This window comes from Hermetia illucens, chromosome 2 (assembly GCF_905115235.1).
Source record: "Hermetia illucens chromosome 2, iHerIll2.2.curated.20191125, whole genome shotgun sequence".
NCBI lineage: Eukaryota > Metazoa > Arthropoda > Insecta > Diptera > Stratiomyidae > Hermetia > Hermetia illucens.
In genome coordinates this window covers 60,607,766-60,634,800 of record NC_051850.1, presented here as the reverse complement: position 1 = coordinate 60,634,800, position 27,035 = coordinate 60,607,766, and the positions used below count along the sequence as shown (strand labels likewise).

General features: G+C 43.1%; 1 protein-coding gene across 1 annotated transcript in view; it reads left to right on the top strand.

Annotated features, from left to right (window-relative positions):
• The window catches only part of LOC119650175 (possible lysine-specific histone demethylase 1), a 697,245-nt gene that overhangs the window by 601,884 nt on the left and 68,326 nt on the right, over window positions 1-27,035 (top strand). Inside the window, exon 7 of the mRNA XM_038052729.1 lies at window positions 19,798-20,034. Within this exon, the coding sequence (XP_037908657.1) occupies window positions 19,798-20,034 (237 nt within the window). The remainder of the gene's footprint in view (window positions 1-19,797; window positions 20,035-27,035) is intronic.

The following is a 27,035-nucleotide window of genomic DNA, read 5'->3' as shown; positions in this document are numbered from 1 at the left end:
GAGATACGATATCTAATTGAATCGTAAAAAGCAGAAGAGCAAAATACCAATATTAATAATTAATAATAAAAGGAAAATATTAAATTATTTAGATTAAATTAATTAAAAATAAAATATCATAATCGGTTGTGAAACGAGGACGCCACCGTAGCCTCTCAGGCGGTATGTGAGGAAAGTGCAGGAACTTTTCAATCTTGCAGATTACTGACTGGGGAAGCTATTACCATACACATATCCCACAAAGGTATAAAATGCAAATCCAAATATGAGGAAATGGAGGAATTTAAAGTCCGGTACTGATAACCGGCGGAAGTCGTCTGTATAGGTGACTGGGTCGGGTTCCCGTAATGAACAGCACGCCGTTGACGTCTAGGCTCCACGATGACCAGAAGTATGGCACTCCATACAGCAACTATTAGTTCGCTTAGGCAGCGGAAGAAGTGCATTGAGAAAATGATCCCATTCATCATCCGCTCCTACTACGAAATATCAGCGGGCGGCAGATACAACAGCCTTCCGCTCCCTGTTGTACCAGAGGTGCATTCCGCAATACGAGAGCGCAGAGCAGTACGGCTTTGTAATTCGCAGCGCAGAAGCGGCATAGATCAGATATTCCCAGAATCTCCGCATCTGCAGTAACTCCGAGAATTCTATCTCAAATAAATGATGAGATTGCGGATTATTCAGTTACCAGTATCGCACGAAATAGTTGTTGGAAATACGTGGTTAAGGCGAAAAGCGGTCCACAAACATACATGGCCCTCTGCAAACGGGACCACTTAATTGAACGCTGCCACCTCTCACCATTGATGAATGTCGGAACGTGAAGGGGCGCCAATATAGACTCGGGTCACTCGTTGGCATACTGCTCCGGCCTCGATTTACAACCCCGCTCTGGAAATCAGGTGAAAGTGAACCCTGAAGTCGTCCACAATACGGCCCTCTGTAACACCTATAAGGGATGGATAACCCCAGCTTACAAAGGTTGTGGAGATGAAGTATCCACAAATGAACTTCACATCATTGATACAGCCACAAATAAACAAACGAATCGCAAAAAAGTCGGAATCGCTTGGTCGACGATGAAAGTCAGCTATTAACGGAACGGAACAATGCTGCGTACCGGGCAATGCTGCACTTTCAAAGACCGCCGGCACGCGTAGAAGCCTGTCACGAATTTCTTCGAGTAAAGAAGAGAAATGGGAAACCTGAGCGAACCAACAAGTCTGAACTCGAGGAGCATAGGGAGCAACCGCACCAGGCGCGGAAGTTTTCCAATAAATCAGCAGAATTAAACCTTATACACTTCCATGCACATCCTGCGAGGTCGTACCAAATAAAGTCGACGGACAAATGCCGCCACCACCAAGCAGCAAAAAATAGTCTGGGCAATTGACTGGCTGAAAAACCATAAGTCGCCAGGAGCCAGAATTACAGTCGAATTGGTTAAATATGGAGGCGGGCAAATACACCAAGCGGTTTATCAACTGATGCTCGAGGTGTGACGCTGCAAATCATTATTTGACGACTGGCGACGAGGCATTGTGTATACGGCCATGGGAGAATTCGGTATTCCGGCGAAATTGATAACACTGAGTAGCCTGACCCTGATCAATATGCGAGGCGAGATTAAAGCAACAGGATCACTCTCAAGGCCATTCTACATCAAAGTATGCATTATAGGGTATCCCCTTGGTTCTTGAAAACTGATCCGTGATGCTGATGGTCATGCGTGAGGCACCATCCTCATCCAATCAACTCAACTACTAGACCATGCTGACGACATTGACATTATGGGAAGAACAACCCGAGATGTATAATCTACCTTCATCCAGATCCAGCTGCTGCCGATACGCGAAAGTCCTTGAGCTGCATATTAGTCAAGGGAAGGCGAAGTACATAATGACAACGTCAGTACTAAAAACGAAAGTACCAACAACATCGAATGGCTGTGGTTAAACGAGAACAATAAAGATATGAGACTTGAACTTCGAGACCGTTGATAATTTCTCTTATCTGGGGCCGAAATCGCAACCAATAGCAGCTATGACGACGAAATTCGGGCGTGGTTGTTGGGTGCCAACAGAGCCTATTCCAGTTTACAAAAACTGTTTCGCTCGAAATATCTCGGCATAGGGCCAAAGCTCTTACTGTACAAGACAATGATCTTGCCACTTCTCATGTATTCCTCGGAGACTTGGGTTCTTAGCAAGATAAATTTCGAGCTCTTCGAAAGAAGAATCATCCGAAGAATTTTTGGATACCTATAAGAGGATGGACGATTCCGCATCCTCTATAACGACGCAATTTATGAGCTCAATAGGTTGCGGTACGCTTAGTTTGTATGGGTGAATATGATCCAACCCGGTAAGTCTATAAGTGCAATATTTCTGGTAAAAAATGAGGACCCTGCTTGAGCTCAAACGATGACGTAGGTCGGGACGTCAGACAGATTTTACGGATATCGAATTGGTGAAGGCAGGCCTAGACGGAATACCGGTTGTTGCGCCATTGATGGTGATGATGGATGAAATGAACCCTAATTTCATTTGTAGGAAAAATCTACGCAAAATTTCCTCGGATTTTCGCTTCTAGAGTGTCAATTTCGCCATTGAAACGGTTTTTTGGTTTAAGTTCTTTCCGAGCGTTAACGAACGTGCCACCCATCTAGCACAGAGTTCCTTCATGCCAAAATGAGTTGATAATTCCTTTTCAAACATTTCGATAGTTGTGACCTCAACGTGCTAAACTTGATGTGTCATTACTGGTGCGACCTTTTTTAAATTTACTGTTTGGTTGTTAAATATAATGGAGAAGAGTCTTGCAGTATTGTAATGACTAATGTGCATTGGTCGACAGCCAAAGGGCCAATATAGCTGGTCAGAATTGACCTAGAGGATAGAAGAGGTATCCCAAAAACCTAGGAAATTAGCGGAATTAAGCGTGAACATTCGCTCGCAAATATTGACACCCCATTGATGTGTTCCGTTGACACACACTTGGTCATCTCCTTACACCAACGCATTGGTCCACATTGAAACCTCAGAAGCAATCAACCGTTTGGATATCGCGCGGCTCTATGGGAAGATAACATGTGAGCTAAAGCTGGAAATAACGAACAACAATTACGAGTGGACCGTCGTAATACGCGATCAAGAGAAAAGATCCACGACGGATCGCATCCTCAGTCGATGCTTCTCCTAGCTCAGGAGCGATTTGACCTGAAAGTTGATATATAAGCTAGTCAGGGATCGACTTACAAGATATCAGTAAAACATTAAACCTCTTAGCGTCATTTCTTGATAAGGCATGACATTTTTCACCCCACCTTCGTATTTGGTAAAAAAGGACACATGTATCACGACTATTTGAGTATAATAACCCGTACGAATTGCAGTTCAAATTTTAGTTCGTAATTTCAAAATTCTTTACAGCGCATCAAGAGCATAGCATAGGCAGGAAACTAGATTTTCTCAGTTCTACTCACTTTCAACTTCTTGAAGATGTTAATCTTTTTCCTGCTCCATGCTGCGTCTATTGTACTGAGAAATTGCTCATGCTCATGCTTTGTAATTTGCCCTGCCCTGTGAGCTGGGGCTTAAGAACACATATAAAGTCTTTCTTGCTTGTTAAAAGAGGCGACTAAAAGGGATAGAAATTTTTGGCTGCAGATTTTGAAACTCTGTTGCTACCGAAACGTCACCAACGCCTCGGCTAGAAACGGACCCACGGCTACGACTTTTGGATGTCCAAAACTGACTATGATTTGTTTCTGGAATATATGCAGCGATATAAGCTGGGCGTTCAAGTCAAGACCCTCTCCGAGATGGAGCGATGACGTAGGTCAGGACGCCAGACAGCTTTTAGGGATATCGAGTTGGTGGACCTTGGTGCAAGACCGGGGTGTCTGGAGTTGCTTATTAAGGCAGGCCTAGACCGGATACTGGTTGTTGCGTCGTTGATGATGATTCAGGTCCTAAGTGAAGTATGATGGTGCGTTTTTGGAAAATTCTCACGTCGACCCCGCTTGTGAATGGGACAAAGGCTAAAGAAAAAGTAAGAAGACTCTGGAGAGTACTCCTCTCCCTCCTGTGGCAATGTACTTTTGCGCTTCAGAAAGTAAAGTGGTAGCAGATGCGAATCCGGTGCCGGGTTGCTTCTGGCGGCTACTGATCTGGGAGTTTGTTTTCTGACAGACTTCTAACTGCAAGATTTCAGTCCAGGTTAATGAGCATCACAATTGTACAATGCTATCTACCAATGGATGCTTCCAATTTGGAGGAGTAGGGTACTTTCTACGAGCAGTTACAAACAGTTCGGGGGAGGCTACCTAAAGTTTACATTGTAATCGTGATGGACGATTTGAATTCCAAGGTGGGCTTTGAAATAACGTTGCTCAGACATGTGATAGGGAAACACGATTTTGGCGATCGTAACGATAATAGTGAGAGCTTCGTGAATTTCGGCAACTTCCTCGTCATTGGAAGCACAATGCTCGAGCACAGAGCCTGCCATAAGGTCAGTTGGTTTTCAACTAACCGACACCGTACAAGCAATCAGATTGACGATCGACTGGCGATCAATGCTCTCAAACAGAGTGAAGCCGCTGGGGTTGACCGTCTCCCCGCAGAGTTGTTTATCGCTGCACTTGCAGTTACTGCGGATCTGCTACTCTCACTCATACAGAAATCTTGAAAATCCCAGGCCTTTCCCAGAGAGTGGAAGAGGGGGATGTTCATAAATACCCCAAAAAGGGGACTCGTTTTAAATGTGACATTTGGAGGGGTATCGCGTGCTGCCTGCCATTGCAAAGATAGCAGCTAAAATAATCTTGGAACGCATCTCGAAAACTTGATGAACAGAGAGCCGGTTAGATTTTGCTCCGGATTCTCTTGCATTGACCAGTGCGCAGAGTTTAGGTAGTCGCCGCATCTGCTCTTCAACGATTTAGAGAAAGCTGTTGATAGCGCGAACAGTGAGTGCATCTCGAGTGATCTACTCAGGAGGGGCATTACGGAGAGCTATTATCAGAGCGACCTATGATGGCGTGTACTGTACCGAGGTAAAATCTGGAAGTATTTTAAGGTTCAGAGCGGAGGTTGGAGGTTGCATCCTATCACCGATATTATTTTTCTTGACGTCAGTGACGTTATTCATACTGATTTGTCGGGATGACGTGGGGTAATTTGATTGCGCTGATGACATCTGTTTGCACTCTCACCGGCTCATGGACCTTGATCAAATATCTGTGAATTTGGAAAGAGAGATAAGTAGAGTTGGACTGAAGATAAACTCCAACAAAATCAACGTTCTCAGTCTGATGGGTCATCGCACTCTCCCTATGTACATTCATAGGCATGCCTTCACATTGATAAATTTCTATATTTTGTAAGCGTGGCTTCTACCGACGGTGGCACCGAACTGGATGTTCCTCAACACATTAACAGCACTAGATTAGCTTGTCTAAAATCTGGAGATGACATCGATATCGACACCAAGATCAAGTTGAGACTGTTCTGCGCTAGTGTTCTTTCTGTGTTCCTATATGGGAGTAGCTAATGAAAAATGAACTACACTGTAATTCAAAAGGCTCGCAGCTTTGAAGATCACCTGTCTACGTCTTATCACCGGAGTACGCTGGCCTGACACTATCTCAAACGAAGAACTTGGTCAGTGCACAGGCCTGGCTCTCGTACGCATTGTGGTCGTAAGGCTGAAGTTGCAATGTATAGGTCACACATTAAGGAGGGGCGACAATTGCTGGCTACGCCATGGAAGACGGCCGACAAGTGAGTCGTCCTAAGGGCACTTGGCATAGAACAGTAGGAAGCGAAAGCAAGGGTTTCAGGAAATCGTGGAGGCGCTAAAGTGCATTTCAGGGAACCGCGAACGGTGGCGCGTAGGTGTAGTTAACGCGTTATGTCCCACTAAGGGGTAAATGGCAATTATGTATAGTGTATGCCTTGTGATATCCTATTTGAAACTTTAATATTTCGCAAAACCTTTTTAATGGAAGTGATTTGACAAATTTCTTTACTTGGAAAGTAAATTTTCGCAGTCTTTAAAGCTAAATATTTGATGAGAGTAAATCGGCAAAGTGTCCACAGAGTAACGATAGGTTTGCACATAGAGTCAAATCCAGAAAAACTAATTTCAACACTAAAAATACGTCATCAACCCTGGACTACCTATGATGGATATTATAAAAACTACGACATATTGAAATTTCTATGGAGTTATGAAGAAATCACCCTTATTGTTTCACCGCTCACTACCTTACGTTGTAAGACCTTCACATGGCGCGTTTAAGAACTTTTGACCTCATTCTGTTTCCCAATTGAGCATCTGCCCACATGTATGGTATGAGTAGCATTTCACATAAAAAGCCAGGTACTACTTTAATTCATGAATCTGTAACAAATATACACAAAATGACACGAGAAAAAACGACAAGCTCAAGAAACATGGACCATCTCCCATAATACACATTTAGTTCACGTTAGACTAGTCCCGGGTCCCCGCATAGGCCGGGGCCACACCATTGTCGGAGAATACCTGCTCAGCGGGTACTTACGTTTGACTTCACATGGCATAATACTCGCATTCACAATGTGAAGGCAGAAAGAAGTTACGCGACAATTCCCTACACTAGCGTCAACCGTATGGAAGTATCCGAAGGTGTTTTTTGTTCTTTGCTAGGAAACCAGCTAGATTTTCAGCTTAGCTCTGTCAGAACATAATTACCAAGTGGATATGGCATGAAAGTACGTGTTACACCTATCTCATTACGGCACACAATGGGCTCATTGTAAATGTACTTAGGGTATTGTAGGGCGACATGTATGTCATATAGGCAGAGGATCGTCTTACCACCATCGTCATCCTAAGATAGTTTATGCGAAAAAGCGTACACTTGTTAAGGGCACTGTCTTGTGCAGAAAAAGAACATTTTGATTTTCATTCAGTCAACCTCTATTGTTTCAGCCGGTCATTTGGCTCAAACAGTTTGCAGGGGAGGGCGCTTTTAACTATTGAAATTTTATTCAACTAGAGAACGCCAGTAGTCATCAATAAACAAGGGTACTCCTTGGAAATGCTTGGGAATTTTAAATGGTCCCTGGTTTCCTAGCGTTACTGGCTGGAAAGTCATGCATTTTTGGTCCCTGTTGCAACTTTTGGAATATTCTGATTCCGTTTCTGACTTCTGCAGAATAAAATTCCGTCCAAATATGGCTAAAGTAAGACCCCCTTAAACTTGTCTCAGCTTTCCTCGAAAAACATTCCCCTAATAGTGTTCCAGGAAGAACAAAGAAATTGTTTTACTCAGCAGTAAAAATGAGTCAATTTAAATAAAACCACGTAACACTTGGAAGAGCGCCGATCCACTCTCCACACAGGCTGGGTACAAGGAAAAACTTTTACATGAGTTTTCGCTGCGTTCCCCAGGCCCCGGAACGCGACCTTAAAAGCCTGCATCCGCAACCAATGCATCCGCATAGGCATCATCGCAGCATCGTTGTTGTCAACATCATCTGAAAATATATCTCACTTGGCGATAGCGAGCGCAGCACATTTAATATAAAATTATTACAAAATTGATTATGGCCGCCGTACATGTTATTTGTTAATTAATTATGCGATAATCAATAAACGAGCGAATAAATATGTTGCCTCCGATGCGACCATGTGAAATTGTGTAAAGCGTGCAGCCAGCCAGCCGTTACCCCATTGCAGTGCCGCTCATGCAACAACACATTTCGCCCCGAACCTCGTGTAGCCTGTGTTGCACGGATGTAAGTTGCTGCCAGCTTGCGTAGTATCTGCTCCTGCTGATTTACTTTCGGCATTCTTGCCTTTATTGTATTATGTGAAAATGAGAATTTGTGGCGATGTGTACAGTAATTCGTTCAATTTTTCCGCTGAAAGCAGCGCAGATCAAATTAAAAATTACCAGCGCGAATTTAAGATGCTATAATATAATCGTAATTGCAGCAATTTTAAATGAAATTTGCATATGGTGGGTTCCTGAGGATAATATTGCTAAGTTTGTGAATAAATATAGTTTGTGAAGCCTCAGTCGCGCTCTAATCGGATAAAGCTTAGGCAGACACGGGAAGGAGGTTAGAAATAAGGAGCGTTTAGGGCAGGAAAAGTTGAAAGCCATATTTCGGAAAAAGCGTTTAAAGTTTTGTGTGAGGCAAAACCTTCATTAAAATCGACTCAATGTCTGTCTGCCATACCCTGCTCGCTCGGAAAAGGTTAGGAATGCGTAATCTATGAATGCCTTTATATGCGGCGACGAGGATGAATTGGTTTAAATTTAAGGAGACGGCCCATACTCCTTCATGCGAAAGGAGGTGTAAGTGGTTTTCTTTAAAATATGTCGAAAATGCTCAACTAATACTTTCTAAAACTAATGCAGACTTGAATATCGGGTGGAAGGAGGAGAAAGCTAGGGCTCAGAATGTAGCACCACAAATTCTAATTCTGCAAATATGAAGAAGACACGAACTCTAGGCTCCATTCCCATAACAAGGTTAATAATGGTATACGATTATATTTTAGAAATTTATCAGGAAGCTCCCCATAAAATTCTTCTAGAAACACAGAATTCGGCACTATAGCAAACGTGGCAAGGTTTGATATGAATTGTTGCTCTACTACCAAATAGGACTATTTTAAGGTTTTTATAAATTAAAACCTTATTAAAATTGGTATACTCTTTGTCTGTCTTTCTAACACACGCATTTTTCTCAGAAGCTGTTACACATGAGAACTGTGAAGGCCCACCCATACAGTGAAGTACATCGCTCAATATGGAATTTAAGGGGGGTATCCGTTCAGGCAAAAACGGGATCCACAATTTTCACTAAGCATATATTCATCTAGGCTATCAAATGAAAGGTCTCGATTAGAATTTTCCAAAATTATTCTCAGTTCAGACAGCTTCTAACAGGGCGGGGACTGAAAAGTGGTCACTTCTTTCACAGACCCTTCCTCAGAACTTACCCAACCGAACAATCTGAAAAAATCACGATACTGACACTATGCGGTGCTTAGGCTCCGAAATACGTTCCATATCGATTTCTGTTCAAATAAAGTTAGTAGTAGTATTAGGTGTGCAACTAATTTCCCCTTGTTTGTCAATAGACGACTCCAGCCATGAGTGCTGGTCAATTCTGACATATCTAAAATGCCGTGAATCAAGCTGAGACATATGACAAAGAAACACATTGTGGTGTCATATACTTTTAGTTGTGTGAAAATATCTGATGTTTTGCTGAATAATCATTACTTTTCTTATGCCATTCAAGAAAAACGCCACCTGAAGCGCATCGAGAGTTACAAATGTTTACGGAAATGCTGTGCTAGGTGAAACAGGGTGCTGTGATTGGTTCCGCCGCTTTAAAGAAGGTGATGTCGATGTTGATAACTGCCCACGTGAAGGAAGGCCGAAAACCTTCGAAGACGCGACACTGGAGGAATTATTCGATTAACATCCATGTCAAACGAAGAGACAGCTTGCTTCCGTATTAGGAGTTCCCCGCCAGTCACTGAAAATGATTCAAAAGCAAGGAACTTTGATTCTTTACGATTTGAAGCCAAGAGATGTTGAGTCTCGTTTTTTTGGCCTATGAACAACTGCTTTAGCAGCAAAAAAGGAAGGCTTTTATACATCACATCGTAACGGATGATGAAAAATGGATTTACTACAGAAACGCAAACAAGAAAAGTCATGGGGACTGTCGGGTCATGCTTCCACGTCGTCGGTTCGGTCGAATATACACGCTGCGAAGGCTATCCTTGTGTGTTTGGTGGGACCAGGTCTTTATTATCTACAATGAGCTGTTGAAATCGAACGAAACGATCGCTGGCCCGAACTGTGCGAAAAACGGCCACAATGCAGACAGAAGCACAAAAAAGTGATTCTACTGCCTGTCAACCTTCGGCCTCATGTTCTTAAACGCGTTAAAACCTATATAGGGACGCTCAAATGGGAAGTCCTACATCACATGGTCTGGCTGATCAGCAATTCTGCTAATATGAAGTCATCGAAAAATGCATTAATTCGTGGAAAGCCTCAAGAGACGAAAAATTTTATCGTAACGGTATTCGAGCGCTTCGGGAAAAATGCGAAAAAGTTGAAGCTAGTGAAGGCCAACGCTTTGAATGATTTATATGTAACTGTTGTTTTTATACGAAAAACCTTTGTCCCGGTCATAAGCTGGGTTGGCTCGTCCTGATCGGTTTCGCCATTTTGTTTTATCAGCGGCTTTATTTTAATTCAGTCGCGAGACTTTCAAGTGTTCATCGAGCGTATCGCTGGATTCCGCCGCATTTCGGCCGGGTTTTTGGTCGCTTACCATTGATTCCGATGTTCAGACCAATCTTGGCGAGTGAATTCTCGTTTGCGCGAATTACGTGACAATATTGTCGAAGATGCCTCTCTCGCAATTTTTCTTTGATCGGTGCAACCCCATATCGATCGCAGCTATCCCCATTTCGGATGTGATGAAAACGTGTCACGCCTCTAGTCCAACGCAACATCTTCGTCTTCATTACTGCAAGACGCCTTTCATTGTCGGCTAACAATCAGAACCATAGAGTGTGACGGGCGGACGACATTCCGGTAAATATTAGATTTGAGACGTTCATTGATACACTGATTAAAAAACAACGCCAGTTGTGGAACGCCACTTCATCTAGGATTCGTTAATGTGTGAAGTAATTTCATAATGCAGTCCTCCATTGACTGATAACGTTGGCCCGAGATCATTGTCATTGACAGTGATTGCGCCTGTTTCATGGGGATTGGTCGTCAAAAATTCGCGATTATTCCGTTTTTGGACAAGTTACTCGAGATCATTTTTGGTATTAGATGCTAAAAAGACATCATCTGCATATCTGTAGGGCGCTGAACGTTGGATGTCCCGTGTGACAGTGTTCATAACAAGAATAAAGGGGAGTGGTGAGAGGGCACTTCCTTGATGAACAGAGAGAGAAACATAAAGCGGTTTTGATACGCTCGCCATACTTCGCACTTTACTCTTCGAATCGTGGTGGAACAATGTTACCCAGTGCATGAGTTCTTCTGGTGCTAGGTGTTGTAGAACATCTCAGATGAGTGCGTGTGGCACACGGTCGAACGCTTGCTCCAGATCTAGAAATGCAATATAAAAACGGCGTTTCTCCATGTGTAACCGCGCAGCGTGTATTGCGTCAGTAGTTCCGCAGTTCTTGAAAACCCCGGCTTGATTCATAGTTATTTGAGCGATTTCGCGGTTGTTAAGAATGCGTTAAAAAATTTTCATGGTATGAGACAACGACCGGATCGGACGATAATTAGATCATTCTGCTGGACTAACTTTCTTTCTTCATATTGGAACTGTGCCAGTCAAATAGTGTTATACCTTCCTCAATAGCTCGATTAAAGAATTCAGTGAGAAACAGTGTTGGCTCCCAACTCTTCGCTTTCCAGAGCTCAGATGCGTTGTTGCTTCCAGATTTCATTTGTTTTATTGCTTTCTCCTCTTCAGTTGCGCCGACAGTTGGAATTGCTCCAAATGTCGGCAGTGTTTGCACGAGTGGGCGATGAATTCTTCAATTGAAATCTCACGGGTCGTCGATCGGTAAGCAAACTATTGTTGTTGTCATGAACACAACAGAAGCGTTCGATATCCTGTATGCGGTTTTGTCCGTCTCTTTCACCATCCCGAGTGTCCGGCTTACCGTTAAGGTCCTTGTAATGGACCGCTCGGGTGCAGTGATCGTTTTTTCTCGGTTGGGATTATTGTAAATTTTTCATTTGTCTAGCGTTTTATCATCGAGAAACTTGTGGTAGAGACGCTTCTTTTCACGAACCTTCATTTGAGTATCGTCAATTTGTAAAATGCGCCATTTTCGAAGGATTTTTCCTAGTTCCTGGGTATTTTCAGTGAGGGTGCCAATATTTAGAGTGCCGACGCGTATTCGTTTTGCTCGGATCAATTGTTCTCGTCCGACGCCGTCGATGCGTGAAGAACCCTTGCCCATTTCTCGACAGGATCGGGGCCCGTCCCGCTGCATTGACTAAGCTGAATGCCCTAGCAATTCTTCTAGGCTTTGGATCTCTCAACACGGTCATTTTGTTCTTAACGACATTGGATGTCACTAAGAGAGATCTGGTAGGATTTAGCGTAGTGACAGAATGATTTGTGTCAAATCAGGGTAATAATCTCGGGCAAGCGCGATGCTGACCACATTGCCTACTATAGCGTACTGTAGTGTAGGGTAGTCCTGATGCAATTGGATTGTTGCGCCACCGATTATTATTATTAATATTGCGTTCCCTGGATCTGCGGCAGCTCAATTATGCCGACGTAAATATGACCAAAACGTTTGCCTGACACATTGAAAGATACCACGGCGCTGCGGTTGTGACGATTTACCTTAGATCGTTTGCATGGGCAACACGGCGTTGAAACCTTTCTTGCGTATGGAGGCTGACAAATATGGCCTTACATTCCCGGTGGAAGTATCTATGGCTAACCGTTAGAGAACTTTTCTTGGGCTTCTGTGTAGGTAATGTATTTCCTCCTCACTGTCTTGGGCTTCGGCGACGGTTTCCGCATTAAATGTAAAAGGTGTAGCGATTGCGCTCGTGCGCGAAAGGAGTCCGCTACTTCGTTGGCCATTCCCTTGAAAAACGTAAAGACTATTTGGTGCTGCAGGATGTCGTCCAGTTGACGCACTTGCCTGGGCCGGGCCTTGTCAGAGCGTTGCTGTGCGGCCTTGACGAGTGTCGATGATCGGTAAAAATTGTAAAGGAACAGCCTTCCATAAAGCGTTGAAAGTGCTTAAGATGTTAATCCGACTTGCAACTTTGAAAAAAGTGATTTTCTATGGCATTTTTAAGATTTTGTATGAAACAAAACGTTATTAGAGTCGGCTCAATGTCTGGCTGTTCGTCTGTCTGTTTATCACACCCGATTTACTCGGAAATTGCTCAACCGATTCCCACGAAATTTGGTGAGAGCTTGTCTGTGTGTCCCTTTACATGCAACGAGTGGTGCCATTTTCTGTTGAGATTGAAGGGGGCTCCTCAAACATGCAAAAGGTGGGGTGTAATTTTTTTTCACAGAATATATTATATGTTATATGGCTCGATTAGCACTTTTCGAAATTGAGTTTATTTTTGATAGTGGTTGAAACCTAGGGGAGATAGGGCTCAAAATGTGTGCTCCAAAAATGAAACAAGTCTGATTCTCAGAACCAACCCAATCGAAAAATCTGAAAAAAATCACAGTAATACAGCTGTATGAAATCTAAGCTCAAGTACATCCCATTCCGATATCCGCACAAATAAAGTTGATAATAGTACATTACCTGGTTTTGGAAATGTACCGGAAAAATCCTCCTTAAGTTCATGTAGATGTACAGACGTAGACGTAGACGTCAGCACAGGCGATAATATAGCACATAATTCTGAAAAGTTTGAAGGCAATTTGACTATTATTAAAAAGGTTATAGAAGGTCAGTTTCGCATTTCCGGTAAATTTACGGCACCCTGAGAAGTGTATGACGTCATTATCAAATAAAGTGCACTTATGTGAACGGCGGGATCAATGGGGATGTTTTAGTTTTCCTTTTTTGGTTTTTTTTTTTGGTTATTTGCATGCCAATTACTCGAGGTGACATAGGTATATATATGTATGTGCTAATAACCGTTGTACTAGTAACCAATATAATTGGTTTGCGTGTACCTGGTTACTAGCGGTTATCAATTTACGTACATAACAAATATATCTACACTTTTGTGCACGGAGTAAAGTGGAAATGCGTGAAGATGCTTCACGTCAATTTAGATGCGCACATATATATTGTGTGCATCCTCATGCGGTAATAGACAGTATTTGTTTATTTAGGATGAATACAGTCTTTATGTCGTTGATATGTATGTATGTATGTGTATCTTGGAATTTGGCAATAATATGATGGAATATTTTGTATTGTTGGAATGGAATGGGAAATCGTGCATAGAGATTTTTCACATAAGATGAACAGGACTTGTTTTGAAGTATAATTATCTGAGAATACGTCCCCTAAAATTTCATCTATCGATCCGAATAAAATTGACTAAAGTATGATTTTTGAAAGAGAAGAATCCGTTCCGTAAAAGACTTGAAGTTGAAACGCGTGTTTAATTTTTTTCAATAAAAAACGACAGTTTTTCTAATGAATAATCGAACCATTAACTTTGACTGTCAAATCAAAACTGCATATTTTTTTAAATCTTTCGATCAAACACTAGTTGAAGTTTTTGTTAAGGATGCTGGGAGTCCAGAGTCCGCATCCACTTGATGACGGACCGGACCACTTGGGAAGCAACTTACTTCCTCTCTTGTGGTCAACGGACTCCTCTTTTTTCAGTTCGGCCTGGTTTAGGTTTGAACTTACGATGGATTTCTCTTCAATATAATTCGCACTTATGTCGTGTTTGCGATTATATATAAATTAAGCGATTATCACCTGTCGCTACTTTCGGTCACGCTGCTCCCAGGGCAGAGGTGTGGCAGCGTCTGATCAGTTGTCTCTGCCCTGTAAAAAACCAGTCAACTTTTTTGACTAGTTTTGCTGTTATTTAATTAACTCAATCGATATTGTTTGGGTCAGATGATCCAATTCACTTCCTTGCTGTTTTGATTACTGTTTCGAAAGGCTTCTTGCACCCAGACTAGGTGGAATTTCCTATGCTTGCTCGTTCAGTGGAGCTAAGATTGCAGCAGCCCTTGGAATATAGCGATGACATGAATTGAGCATTTCTAAGAATTGACAAAGCTCGGCGGATCTCTTTGCTTTTGATAAGCCCTCGATTGCTTTGACCTTGCTTGAAAGTGTTCTGACACTCTCTGAAGAAACGGTGTAGTCGAGATATTTAACTTCGTTTCTGGCCAGGACCCATTTATCTAGCGTCATACGTAGTCGCGCGAGAGACCGAGTGAGAGAGATGTGATGGAATGTTTTTTTTCTGCAATCGGTATCTGGTTAAAATCCTTGCGGAGGTCTCTCTCTTCGGTTCTTGTAAGCATTCAGATGCCTGTTGTCGTAGGTGATTCGACATGTGCCGTATCTGACTTTGAAATGATGTGAAGCGGCCTGGGTCACTGGCTGGATTATGGTCCTGCAAATCGCGAATTGTTTCTTGGCGGCTTCCAAACGAGGTCTGGTAAAACTGCGCGTTCAAAAGTCGGGGCCCGTTGTATGAAACTTGTAATTCATTGGTAAGTCCGAAAGCATAGCCATCCACTCTATGGGGAATAGACAGTCTTGAACTCTTGTAGGTGAGCCCCATACCGACGTCTCAGTTCTCTCGAAAAGATGAAAATCCTGTGAATTGAAGTAGCTTCCACCTTGTCGTATGAGGTAAGCCGAGCGAAAAAATCCTCTAAAAATCCTCGGATGTCGATGAGATTAGAAGTTTGCACCGATGATCGCCGATTGCAGGTCTGCGATGATGAGCTGCCAGGAGTACAGCTCCAAATTCAGCATCATCGACTGTATACCAGTCAGCAGGAACAAAGAGATGACAAACTCTATGTCAATCAAAAACTTCATACGGGTGTTGCAGTCTAATATATGCAGGCAGAAATGCCGACCTCTACCGTGTGGGTCGGGGGCGGCTTCACCAGTTTTCTTCAATGAGCCATATGATTGACGACACTAACACCAGTGTGGAAGAGTGTGTGAACAGTGAGAATTAGGGCGGCTTCTTAAACGTCCTCGCTGCTGCTGAACTATCGTGGAAGTAGCGCCCCGTTGCGGCGGGTCAACTGAATCAGTGAAGCGGCCGTTGGGTTCGAGAGAACGTGCGACACCTCCTAGACAATCTGCAGGTCGCATTTACTTCCGTTCGAACGAATGCGATGAACACCGCATCCATATTTAATAACCAGAACTTGGATTTTCCAGAAGGGCGGATGTTGGTAGCGCAATGTCGCTTCGATACTTGTCCGCCTCATTTTATGTAGAGAACACTGCCAATGCCTGGAAACTCTCGGGTGCTCATCTTTGGAACTAGGTGTGTAGCCGGCAATGCTCCTGTAGGCTCTAAATAACATGATTCTACAAAGTTTGGTGGAAATCCCACTATTACTACAAAGTTGTAATAGGTCAAAGTTGCCGCTTCTTTGCAAATTCAAGACTATGAATGTCATTATCACCCAAAAGTGGACAAATATGCATATATTGCGTTCTACATACTAATGGGGCAAATGTCTTTATATAAGAAATACACAAAATCTTTCATACCTGAAGCATCCAGCTTTCAGTTTCCCGGCTTGTTTTTTGCTTGGGTGACGTATACGTCGTGAATTATGTGGGTTTATTAAGGAGAGGCGGCTTATTCACCGAAACAACGGGCTTTGATGATGGGCATTAAGTTGTTTTATATGGAAGAAATAGAGAGAAATAGAGAAAAACGGCCAATCATCAAGCGACTGCGGGAATCGCAGGTGATATCTCCGCATGATAAAGCAGGTGAAAAGCTGCGAAGGGAAAAGGGCCTCTTCACCCAAGAAAACTGAGCCGGAAAATGTCATCGAAAATAGATAATTTCCCAACTGCGACATCAGCACCTACAATTTCGGAACAAATCAACACTTGGGAGCCCGGAAAAAAAATTTCCAAGTGGGAAGATATGTCACACGCAAATATCCTTTGCAAGGTCAAGGCGAATCTGGAACTCTACTTGGGTGGTGTAATGTCAGCCTCATAAGATGAACAGAGAAAATGGATCTGATGTTAGAATTAAATAGATCCAGCGAGAAATCTGTGGATATTTTCTTGCAGAAATGATGTTGAAAGAGCAAGCTAACGTTTGATCCTGAAAGCAGGGGATAACTATCGAATGCAAGGCAAATCACTTCGCGGGAAGATATCTGCACTATGTTGAAGGAACTGAATTGCTCCTTAGCTATACGAGTATATTACAAAGCGTGTGAATAAGTAGTTAAAATATACGGAGTTTTGCAGTCTTTGGTTATTAGTTTGCCGGTGGTAGAAGCGGTGTAATTGATTTCAGCGGGTAATGTAAATGCGGGTCATGTGCATTCCCAGGGAGGAGATATCTCTAGAAACAAGTCGGATGTCTTAATTTCAGGGACTTTGCCCCATCATACACCAACCGATATGACAGGTCGGAAAGATGCAGAAAGTGCGAGAAGGGGGTCATCTCATCGATTGCACCGAAGACCGACAATGCACGTTGTGCAGAGGGAAAGGAATGTAGATGACCGGCGCTTTGCAATAGGTAAACCACATCGGTAAGTGAGGTTGATATAGTACAAACTCAACCATTGTGAGGCAGCCCAGGACTGGCCTTAAGTGATTTGTTCGCGGCTGTTGTTAAAAATAATGGGAAGCCTTTTTCCGAACAAGGAGGCAAGTGCACCCCATCGTACCGTTCAACAGGACGTATTTTCAATCCATGGGGCTACTGAAGAGGAACTGCGGGTATCTACGGATGTATTGGAAATAGGAAAGCTCTTAAGTAAAAGACAAAGACGACTTATGGTTTCAAATCCAATCCATGAACAGAAAAGGCTCTCGAGTTGAATGGTTCAAAAATACATTTGTATCATGCGTGGAAGGAGTATTTTTCGCCCAATGGAAAAAGCAGAACTTAGTTCTGCTACCGAAGCTCCAAACGTCACCTGGTTTGCCTTCTTCATATGGGCCTATCTGTTTTCTGGGCACTACATATGGGGAATATATTGCGGAGCTTCAGTATGGATATCGACGAGCTCGTTCTATGGTCGATGCGATAGCAGTGGTTGGAGGCAATTTCTGCTGATAAATGTTGCGTGGTAGTGGCGGTAGATTTCATTACCACCTTTAATTCGGTCAGCTGGGATTGGATTAGGCACATTTTAGCTAACCTCGGTGATCATGGCTACTTGCCACACTTAATTGAAAGTTACCTCTTGTAGAGACTTGTCTGGTACACGTCGGATGACGAGTCGAAAGAATACATTGCAACAACAGGAGTTTCTCGTGGTTCTGTATTGAGCCCCTGCTGTGGAACGTCACGTACGACGGAGGCTTAGCTTTCGTATGTCAGAGGGGCAACGTTGATTATTTTTGCAGACTACTTAGCGCTGTTTGTAGTTGCGAAACATCCCGAGAACTTATAGGAGGAGTTATATGAAATTATTCTGCCATCAAATCATGATTATGAATGGTTAACTTTGACCTACCGGGCGAAAAGATGGAGGTGGTCCTTATTACCAATCGCTGAAAAAATAATACGGTTAATATCTGAGGTGACGATCACGAGATCGTCTCATTAAATACCTTCAGTGATGATTGCGCGAAAGAGGGCATCAAACGCTAGTTCATGTTTAGCGAGGATGAGCCTAAAAATGGGATGCCAAAATATAGCCACCGGCATCTTGTAGCATGTTGGTGCTAGACGCGGCTTCTGTTTGAGCGGGAGCATTTGACAATGTTATGAGCCGAAGGATGGCGAGCTGGGAATACTGGCCAATCGCGTTAAGGATGTGCAGTGTGTATAAAAGAGTAGTTGCCGAGGCAATATGCCATCGCAGGAATGATCCGTTTAGGTTTCCAAGCGAGTAAGGCCTACTATGTTTATTGGAGATGCAGTGCAAATCCATTCGAGGTGAGGTGGAAGAAACTTTATGGAAGATGGTAGTAATGGGTAGATTGAAAATCGTCGCTGCATCCGTATACTGATCCCCTGTGTGTCGACGGAAAGCACAGTGAATTGGCCTAGTTTCTTGCGGGGCCCACTAATCATAGGAAGTATTTACATCGCTTCGAAGTTCCTGGAGGAGAAAACATCACACCACAACCTTGAAGATATCATACTAAGGTCGGAGGCGAATCGAAGGCAGGAGATCCGAAAGAGCCTTTCCTCGAAGTTATACTTCATGGTGGTGCCGTATGTAAATGTGTGGAGGTATAAGGATCGCTTTAAAGGTGCAATCCCCATACACTATTACAGCGTCTCTTTGAGATTTCCTGCACCTCCATCTATGAAAACATCTAATTTGGCTAAAGTTTCTATATCAACCCCTTGGAGGAGAAATATCCCTTTTCCTCTCCCCTCCTGCCAGCGTGTATTGCCCGAGATATGTATGCATATTCACGAACTATGGTATTTAAATAATTTTCTCTTCGGTAGGCTTAGTCGTACTTTGCATTGAATTCCATCCTACCTACACATATTTCGCAACCTCATCGTCCAGTAAACTTTTCCACGTAGTGTACTCGAATGTTACTCAATCCAATAAACCGGAACGAATTCAAGACTCGTCATCTTTCATCGATGTCCAACGATGCGCTTGTCGTTGGGAATCACAACAGATTTTCCTCGGGTACACCACGTTCAATGTGACTTCTTGTTTCTGTTATGCTCGTAGACATTAATTGCTAGAAAAAACGATTCGAACATACCATTTAGGAAAGCGGTTCTGATACCGCGGCATTACATGCACGCACCCAGGTCTTTCCCTAACAAGGCAAGGTTCTAGAATGCCGACGACGACGCGGAGGAGCTGCAGACATGAAACTACTGCTTCGTACCACGCACGTCATCTCCAATGCACTGGGGCTATCTGTACAAAGCTCATTGCAAGGAGGCCAGGTGAGGCTTGCGTGGCCCTGCCATTTCCCAACTAGCGCTCCCTCTGCTTTTTTACGGTGCAATGTAAAGCGATTTATTGTTATCTCCTTGTATTGAAAGGTAAATTGAGCATTTATCTCGATTACACTCGTGTTTCCCTTTTTCAATTCCAGCTGACCTGGCATTATGTACGCTGACCCTGGGCGTTCTCAAAGTAGCTGTGTCGAAGATGTCGCAGAACCAGGTGAATACCGTGCGGTTCGAGCCACCATTGCCGGATTGGAAGCAGGAAGCAATTCAACGTCTTGGCTTCGGAAATCTCAACAAAGTTGTGCTTTGCTTCGATCGAATCTTTTGGGATCCCACTTCGAATTTATTCGGCCATGTGGGGAGCACGACGGCAAGTCGAGGTAAGTCGCACTTTTATTTTCCTTAATGTGCCATCTATTCTTTTGTCTGAATAGACGCAAATTGAACCCGGTAAGTTAAAGTATTGCGCAGGACGCACTGAGTTTGTAAAATTTACTGGATTCCCATTGTTTGAATTAAAATTCCTTCCTGGGTATATTGCACGGTGCCATTCCAATCTTCCATCAGGCATGGATTGCCTGTCGACTTGGTTGCCGCCTGACTGGTCGGAGTAATCTCAAAAGAGACCGCGTCTTCATTACGGTCATGAACATGTAACAAGTTGCGTTTTACCTGTGGGCCGAACACAATTTATCTACATGCCTTAAAATGTTTACAGTCACTGATGATACTGTCTGTTTCCGGAGGATGAGAGACGACTCTTGTCGGATGAATGATTAGCCAACAACAGGCCACAATATATCAAGCAGGTGTGCATTAGCCATTAGTGAGACCCTTGGCTAAGCCACAAAAAAATAATTACGATACTAGGAACTACGCAGACTGGGAAGTAAATGAACGCAGGGCACAGGAGTATAGCTCGGGGTCTTATGGAACCTGTAGAAGTAATTGAATCTCAAGTAGATTCCAATATCTTTTAACGTAGAAGGTAACCGCACTATGCTCGAAACATCTGAAAAGTGGAGAGTAAATTCAAATGTAATTGTTTGACAATGCTGAGGGTAGAAAGAGAAGTCACTTTCAGAGTTAATTGAAACTTGTTGAAAATCGGGCCCATTTTCAACCTTAACGACCCCCAACCAACCCAGGGATAATCCATCATCCTGGATTCCTCTACGATTTATCTGCTAACTATTATTTATGTAGGAAAAGATCCAGTTTAAGATTCGGATGCGACCAGTCGATCGGTGATTATCGACATTTATTATTGGGACATAAAAATTCCGGCCAAACTAGTGATAGCAGTAGTGTTGCCATCCGACCATCGTATAATTATCGATCTGATTAAAGATTAACGAAAAAGCGGTTGGCCGGCGTTTTAATCGCCCTTAACTTAATTACAGTTGCTTCTATTTATGATGTTCCATTCACAGCGTTATCCCCATCATTGCTTTCAAATGTCGGCTGTTGAAAGATTGACGATGTAGGACGGCTCGATGGTTGTTTCCGCTATTGGTACGAAATTAAATTACAGGCGAAAGGTGTATAATTATTGCGGTCATTGGGTCGTTGGTCGTGCCGTACTAAAGAGCTTCTCTCCCCTTGGTCTAGTATCTATGGTATGCGATATCTCTTGAGCTTATACTCGTACGATCCCTAGACGTCCCACAGGCTATGATTTTCCGCAGAGTGGGTAACATGTAATTAAACATTTTGGATTTCAACAAATAGACGATTTCAGTTTAGAATGAATCTAGTGTAGGAACCATAAGAAGATAATTTTCTATTTAATTAGTAATTGAACGTTTAGAACGAGCGTTTCTTCCATTCCATCTCGGCCTGAAATGAGCCTTAATTATAGACTCTTCCAAATGTTCAGAAAACATAAAGCATTTGGAGGCTGAAATCGGGATGAGGAGCGAATGAGCTTGAGAACTTGGGAGAACTTGAATTATTTATGTTTCCGTACTTGGAAATTAAATATCTGATCATCAACAATACGCTTCTGAGAAAAAGTTCCGCGTTAGAAAGAAGGCGGTCTGGATGTACTAAAGGGAATACTGAGACATTCATTAATAATAAAGCTAGAGTATTGTTACGAGGGAGGTTCTGCGAATAGTATTTCTGCTGTTTCACATGTACCCTCCTGGACTCCTTTTATTCTACATAAATCATTCGAAAGCAGGTTGGAGTATTCATTAATATGCTTATTGGACAAGTCCTAATATGAGAAGTCATTTGAACTCAAACTGCAGTTGTAAAAGCACTTTGGTGTGGGTCCTTTATGGCCAGAAAATGAAAGGCTAAGTTTTCTCATGATGTTTTGTGGTATACTAATAAAGGTTGTAGCACTTAGCAAACATTTTACTGGAATTCAATTAGTTAATTAGTAGTGATTCGAACGAAAAATGTGACGTGAACATTTAACGCTGAGAATTATTCTTCAATGTATTTTCCCCTTAGACTCGAAATATGGCGCAATGAATTGAAGTGGAAAGACCACTGAGGTTGGATATGCATCCTAGCTGATTCATTATTAAATTGTCCACTTGAATAATCGTCACCCATATTTCTGCAAAATTTTCATTCTATGCTGGACAATTTGCGTTAGAAAGTTGGGGGTTTAACGAGGGTACCTGCCGTGACGAATTGAATTGGAGGCCACAATCAGAGCCCCGCAGTGACTAGCACAGCGGTATTGTGTCATACTGAGTGCGGGCTCTGCATTCATACTAGAGGGTATGAGGCCTATCGAACGACTCTGTCACAACTAAGGAGTATGGCGCCCGAGTTACATAGCACAACTCCATGCTTGAACCCACAAATAGCTTTGCCCGCGATGTGAGCACAGCCAAAACCTCAATGAAACTCCCATAAGAGAACCCACCGCAGATAACTGGGTTGAGAACACATTCTCCAAGAATCCGTCCGGAGCATTTGCTCTCAGAGGTCGATCCCAGATAAGCCCGGTAAGCCTTCACGGCAAGAGCCACTACAGATGAGATACATTGCAGACTCTGGCTTGATCATCCCTCTCGAATACGAACGATGTTTTGTGTTAGCCGTAAACCTCAACAACGGTCTACGCCAAGGGGATGCGCTATCATGCGTCCTCTTTAACCTGGCCCTCGAGAAAGTGATCCGTGATGCCGAGGTAAATGCAAGAGGTACGATCCTCTTCAAGTCCACCCAACTACTGGCCTATGCTGACGATATCGACATCATGGGAAGAACCACTCGAGATGTACAAACTGCCTTCATCCAGATCGAGCAGGCGGCGCGAGATCTTGGGCTGCACATCAATGAAGGCAAGACAAAATATATGGTGGCAACGTCAGCACCGAAGACGAATCAACCAACAACATCAAACCGCACTGGTCAAACACAAACACGAAGAAGAACAAGGATAGGAGAATACAACTTTGAGACCGTTGACAATTTCTCCTATCTAAGATCGAAAATCACAACCGATAACAACTACGATGATGAAATCCGCGCACGGTTGTTGTCAACCAACAGAGCCTATTTCAGCTTACAAAGACTTTTCCGCTCGAAACGTCTCACCATAGGGTCAAAGCTCTTACTGTACAATACTATGATCTTGCCAGTCCTCATGTATTCCTCTGAAACTTGGGTTCTTAGCAAGAAAAATTGCGAACTCTTGGCCGCGTTCGAGAGAAGAATCCTCCGAAGAATTTTTGGCCCCCTACATCAGGATGGACGATTCCGTAGCCTACACAATGACGAAATCTATGAGCGATACCATGACCGTCCGGCTGTGGATAAAATCCGGCTCAATAGGTTACGGTGGGCGGGTCACTTAATCCGTATGGATGAAGATGATCCCACCCGGAAAGTCTATAAGGGCAATATCTATGGTAGAAAAAGAAGACGAGGCAGACCCTGCCTAAGATGGAGCGATGGCGTGGGTCAGGACGCCAGACAGCTTTTAGGGATATCGAATTGGTGGACGTCGGCGCAAAACCGGGATGTCTGGAGTTGCTTATTAAGGCAGGCCTAGACCGGATACCGGTTGTTGCGCCGTTGATGATGATGATGATGATAAACCTCTTTCCGATTACATAGAAGGGTTTTCCTAAAGCGACATTTCTATTCCCCTTCTAACCAGCTCATTAACTGCCCCATTTTCTTCTAACTGGAGCGCGGAATATCCAGACCTTATTCAACAAGCGAAATGTATTTCATTCATCAAATCCCAGTCGAGAGTTCACCTGTTGAGTCTTAATGCCTTGATAGTGGTCTGAACGTTAGTTAAGATCGCAATATTCTGCCGGTTATAGTTCCTTTGGAGGTTGAAGTTGGGCAGGTTCTCATTATCCCACTGATAAATACGCAAGCCAATCTTTGAAGTTTGTGTATTTCTCTGGCTGTTGTGATGGGTTCATTTTTTGCTTCCCAGATTACTGCCACATAGATAATCGTTGGACTTACTATTGCAGTGTTTATCCAGTTCAGCATTTTCGGGGTGCATCCCCATTTTTTCCTTGCTATGGACCTACCTCGGTTTTCAACATGTGGCTTTCAGAGTAGTTTTTAGTCTAGTGTGATTCCCAAATATTAGAACTACGTTATTCGTTTCACCTCCATATCTTGTAATCTAATGACTCTCAGGTGATAAAGCTTCCTATTGGGTCGTACTATATTGGCGTTGGCTGGATTTATGCGCAGCTCCGTTTTTCTGCACGAGTTACTAGTGATCCGCAGTCCAGTTTGAATTACACAATTACAAATTAAAACAATATCATCAGCGTAACCTTGGACCTGTATTGCAGTGTTTGTTAGATCTACTAGGAATTCATCAACTAACATGCTCCACATTAATGGTAATAATATCCCACCTTGAGGAGAACCTTGAGTAGTGTTCATGACAATAAAATTTGTATCTGTTGGTACTTCTATTTGCCTACTCTACCTATCCAGAAGGCCAGGCTGTTTCCCACTCCCTTTCGGATTAGGGCATCTCGTATCTCTATGTGCGATGTGTTATCAAACGCACCTTCGAGGCCCAAAAACGCACACAGTGCTATTTCGTTTGTTTCTACGGAATGCTGTAATACATCCGTCAGCTGATACAATTTCGGTTGACCGTCCTGCCCGCTTGTTCTAATAACGTTGTCTATGACCTTCTTCACCGTCTTAAGTACGAACGATGTCAGGCAGATTGGTCTGAAAGATTTAGGGTGAAAAAGATCCTTTTCACCCGCTTCCGGAATAAAGACGAATTTTACCCGTTTCCATGGCCTTGCTATATATCTCGAGGTTATGTTGCCACTTACCCATCTTAGAATAGACCGTAAGATGATTTCTAGGCCTCTTTGAAGTACTGTTGAAAAGATGGAATCTACTTCGGGTGATTTCAGTGGTTTAAAGCTTCACATTACCCATCTTACTCTAGCTTTCGAACATCCCCCTTTCGCTAGTTTCCAATTCACTGTTTTTTGGGTGTCAAACAGAATGCTATTGCCTTCTGCCGTGAAGTAGGACCCCCGAATGAGCGCTGAGAAGCACATGTATGCCGTCTTCCTCATTCTCGGTAAATGTTTCATTTTCTTTCTTCAGACAGACGAAAGATATCTTAATTTACACCATTAACATCAAAAGGCAACAGCCGGTATCGAGACTAGGCCTGCTTAGTAAAGAATTCTAGATATCCCAGTTTTGCGCGGTTGTCCACGAATTCGAAATCACCAAAGGCTATTTGGTGTCGTGGCCTACGACATCACTCCATCTCAGGGTCTGCCTCGTCTTCTTGTTCTACCATAGACTTTTCTGTTCGGTGATTAAAAATAAAACGACACGATGGGGTTCCTAAGATCAAATTATTTTGGAATCCTGAAATTCTGAAAATTCTGCTAGAAGGGGTGGTGATTTCATTCAGTGTGTAAATACTAATGTGTGGATGGTTAGTGTGTATAGATAAGAACATTTCGGACATATTAATGAAATCCGGACACAGTAATGAAAGGATTGGATGCCTTGTGTCCAAGCGCCTATCCCTTATGTCGACGTTCTTGGTTCGAGATTTTGTCGGGCCAGAGTACTTTGATGCTACATGGACACAACAGTCCGGAAGGCAGAACATACCCTCAGGGCTGTTCTTATAAAGACTGCGCTACATACGGTTAATACTTTTTGGGAAGTATCTATCTATGCCGCTTCGCCGGGTTAGAAGTGGTGATATGACTCTCAAATCTAATGCCAGCATAATTTTTCTTAGGGTGCTTGCTGATGAGGACTGCTTCTGATTATTAACCAAAACCAGCCAGCACTATGTGATCGGCGTAACTCACCCCCTCCATACGTCGTTGTATATAATGGTCCACAGTAGTGGATCCATGTGGGACACTCGCGGAGAAAACGTATTCCTTGGAGCTACCATCGGTGTCATACCACAGCTTCCATTCTTGCAATTAGCTATCGACAACGGCAACGAGATAGGTAGGAACACAAAATGTTACCTACGACTTCTTTGTAAGGCTCCAATTGGCCAAATTGTATGCATTTCTCACTTCCAGGGCCATTATCACCTAGTATTTGCTGCTATTCCCCTTTGAGTGAATGGCATGTTCGGCTAAGCTAGTAACCAATTTGCCACTCCCACGCATTAAAATCATCGGCATTATATTTGGACTTTGTTCCCTTGCGTCGTGAACAAGGTCGTCTTACATGCCTCCAAATCTAGAAAATGTGAGACTGCGTGAAGTGTAGCTGCTGTATACGTATATACTGCTTATTTTCACCCACACAAAGTGACTCGGTGATAGATTCATGGTGCATTGCGTAGCTTGACGATTTGTGTAGGGTTCACATATGAGGGCACTTCCTATCTCGGATTCATAGGTGGTTTGCTCAAGTAAATCCTAAGTGAACCTATAATGGTTGAGGTTTATTTGAACAAACCTCATTTTTTCATTGGAATCAATGCCTTCCTAAATTCCGGGCATTCGCCCCGTCCTTCCTTTCGTTGGTACCATAGGCATTTATGGTTCCTATTGCATTCCTTGATAATACGGCCTTTCTTCCCACACCTTTGGATCAATCAACGAAACTGGTACATGCTTTCGTGAAGTGTTCAAACGTGAGGCAAGAAGCACCTCTTTAATGAAATCTGCTGTCTCAGATGGGAGGCAACCTATCCCATGCGGCCGGCAATAATTTTTGCGCTGTTTCCCTTAATAGACGCATTGTGGCCGTTTGAGTACTACCATTGGCTTTTCTCGAGCTCACAATGGATTCTTCTTCCAGTTCCTCCGATTTAAATTGTTCTTTCGACGCAGAACAGATCTCTTCTCTGAATGTCTCTTCGTCGATGTTCTGGAACTGCATCTAGATCTCATGTTTTTGGGCCCGTGCTGTGATA